This window comes from Bison bison, unplaced genomic scaffold (assembly GCF_000754665.1).
Source record: "Bison bison bison isolate TAMUID 2011002044 unplaced genomic scaffold, Bison_UMD1.0 scf7180017850823, whole genome shotgun sequence".
Taxonomy (NCBI): domain Eukaryota; kingdom Metazoa; phylum Chordata; class Mammalia; order Artiodactyla; family Bovidae; genus Bison; species Bison bison.
Window position 1 is genome coordinate 26791 of NW_011481396.1, and position 1500 is coordinate 28290.

The following is a 1500-nucleotide window of genomic DNA, read 5'->3' on the forward strand; positions in this document are numbered from 1 at the left end:
CAACATCCAAGACCCGCCCCCTGAAGACCCCTAGCCTTCCCCCGGGCTCATCCGCACCTTCAGCTGCAGTTTCCTTGAGGCGGAGATCTTAGACTTTTTCTGCCGGGGTAAGACAGCAAGGAAGGATGAGGGAGGAAGATTCGAAGGAGGACGGCGGGAGGAGCATCAGAGCCCCGCCCCCTCAAGTCAGGTCTCTCCAACTCCAGCCCGCGGGAAGCCACGCCCCTCATCCCCATCCACCAATCTGGGACCTGTAGATAGGCTCCGCCCACCGTCTCTAAGCGATCTCTGGTCCAGAGACGGCGGGACTCCGCCCATAGGCAAGCTCGCACCAATCAGACGCCGGCCCTCTGCTAAGCCCGTCCCATGAAAGCCTTCCTCCTCTTGGGCTCCGCCCACAACCGAAGTCCCGTGAGGGCCCTGGCTCCGCCCCGCCTCCCCAGGACGCCGGTGCCCTAAGAACATCAATCCAGACCCTGCGAGCCCCCCCGACCGGCCCCGCGCCCTCGCTGGCCCCCGACCTCACCTTGGCGTGCGGCTCCGTAGCGTAGGCGCGGTAGTTGGCAGACGAGCGGCGTCGGACAGGAGGGGGCGCGGGGACCGTGTCCCCTGCCTGGGGTTGGGGGAACGGAGCTGAGTGACCACGGGAACCCCCCCGCAACCTGTCTCCGTGCCATCTTCCAGGGCTGCAGTCTCTCTCCCCAGAGCCCTTCCCGCAGTCCCCTCCCCGGGCACGCGGGGCCAGCCCACGCCCGCTCTCACCGTACTGCCGCCGCTCCTGGAGGGAGAGAAACCAGGAAAGGGGGTTACTGGTGGGCCTGGGTCCTGTCTAGTCCGTGTCCCAAGGGACCCCATAGGCCCTTCTGACCACAGATCCGGCCTACCAGCTCCCCATTCTCGGCTCCTAGGGTTTGGAGTCCCAAACTCTCACCTCATTCGGACACCCGGGTTTCCTGTCCTTACCTCCCTTCTCAGACCGGAGTCCAGGCTCACAACTCTCACCCCTCACAGGGACCCGGGAGATAACCCCCCACCCGCCTCCGGCCTCAGGAGCCCAGGTTACCAGTCCTCACTCACCGGTCCGCCATGCTGGGTCTCAGGCCAGGAGCTGAGGGAGGCAGAACCCTGGGGGCAAGGAGCTCTTGGAGGGTCAGGGAGGGAGCGTCCGGAGTGACCTTGAAGGCCCCTGGGACTTGTCTCGTCCGGTCTGCTCCAACCTCACTGAGGACACTGAGATAAAGGGCGAGGACGGAGACTAAATATACTGCTGCCCCCTCCTCTCCCTGCCCAGGATTCGAGATAACGGGGCGCGTGAGGGGTGGGGCGGGCCATGCTCCAGCTGGATCACCCCTTCACCTTGGCGGCCTGGGAATCCAGCCCCTTCTCCCTCAGACCCAGGAGTCCAGGCCCCCAGCCCCTCCTCCCTCAGACCTGGGGATCCAGGTCCCCCGCCCCTTCTCCTCAGACCTGGGGGTCCAGACCCCCCACCCCTTCTCCCTC

The 1500-nt window shown here is 65.8% G+C and overlaps 1 protein-coding gene across 1 annotated transcript in view; it reads right to left on the reverse strand.

Moving 5' to 3' along the window:
* The window catches only part of TNNI3 (troponin I type 3 (cardiac)), a 3815-nt gene extending 2584 nt beyond the window's left edge, over positions 1-1231 (reverse strand). The window contains exons 1-4 of the mRNA XM_010849267.1: positions 1078-1231; positions 763-778; positions 527-613; positions 58-99 (exon numbers count right to left, since the gene is read on the reverse strand). Coding sequence (XP_010847569.1) covers positions 58-99; positions 527-613; positions 763-778; positions 1078-1088 — 156 coding nt within the window. The 5' untranslated portion in view covers positions 1089-1231. The remainder of the gene's footprint in view (positions 1-57; positions 100-526; positions 614-762; positions 779-1077) is intronic.
* Between the last annotated feature and the right edge of the window lie 269 nt (positions 1232-1500).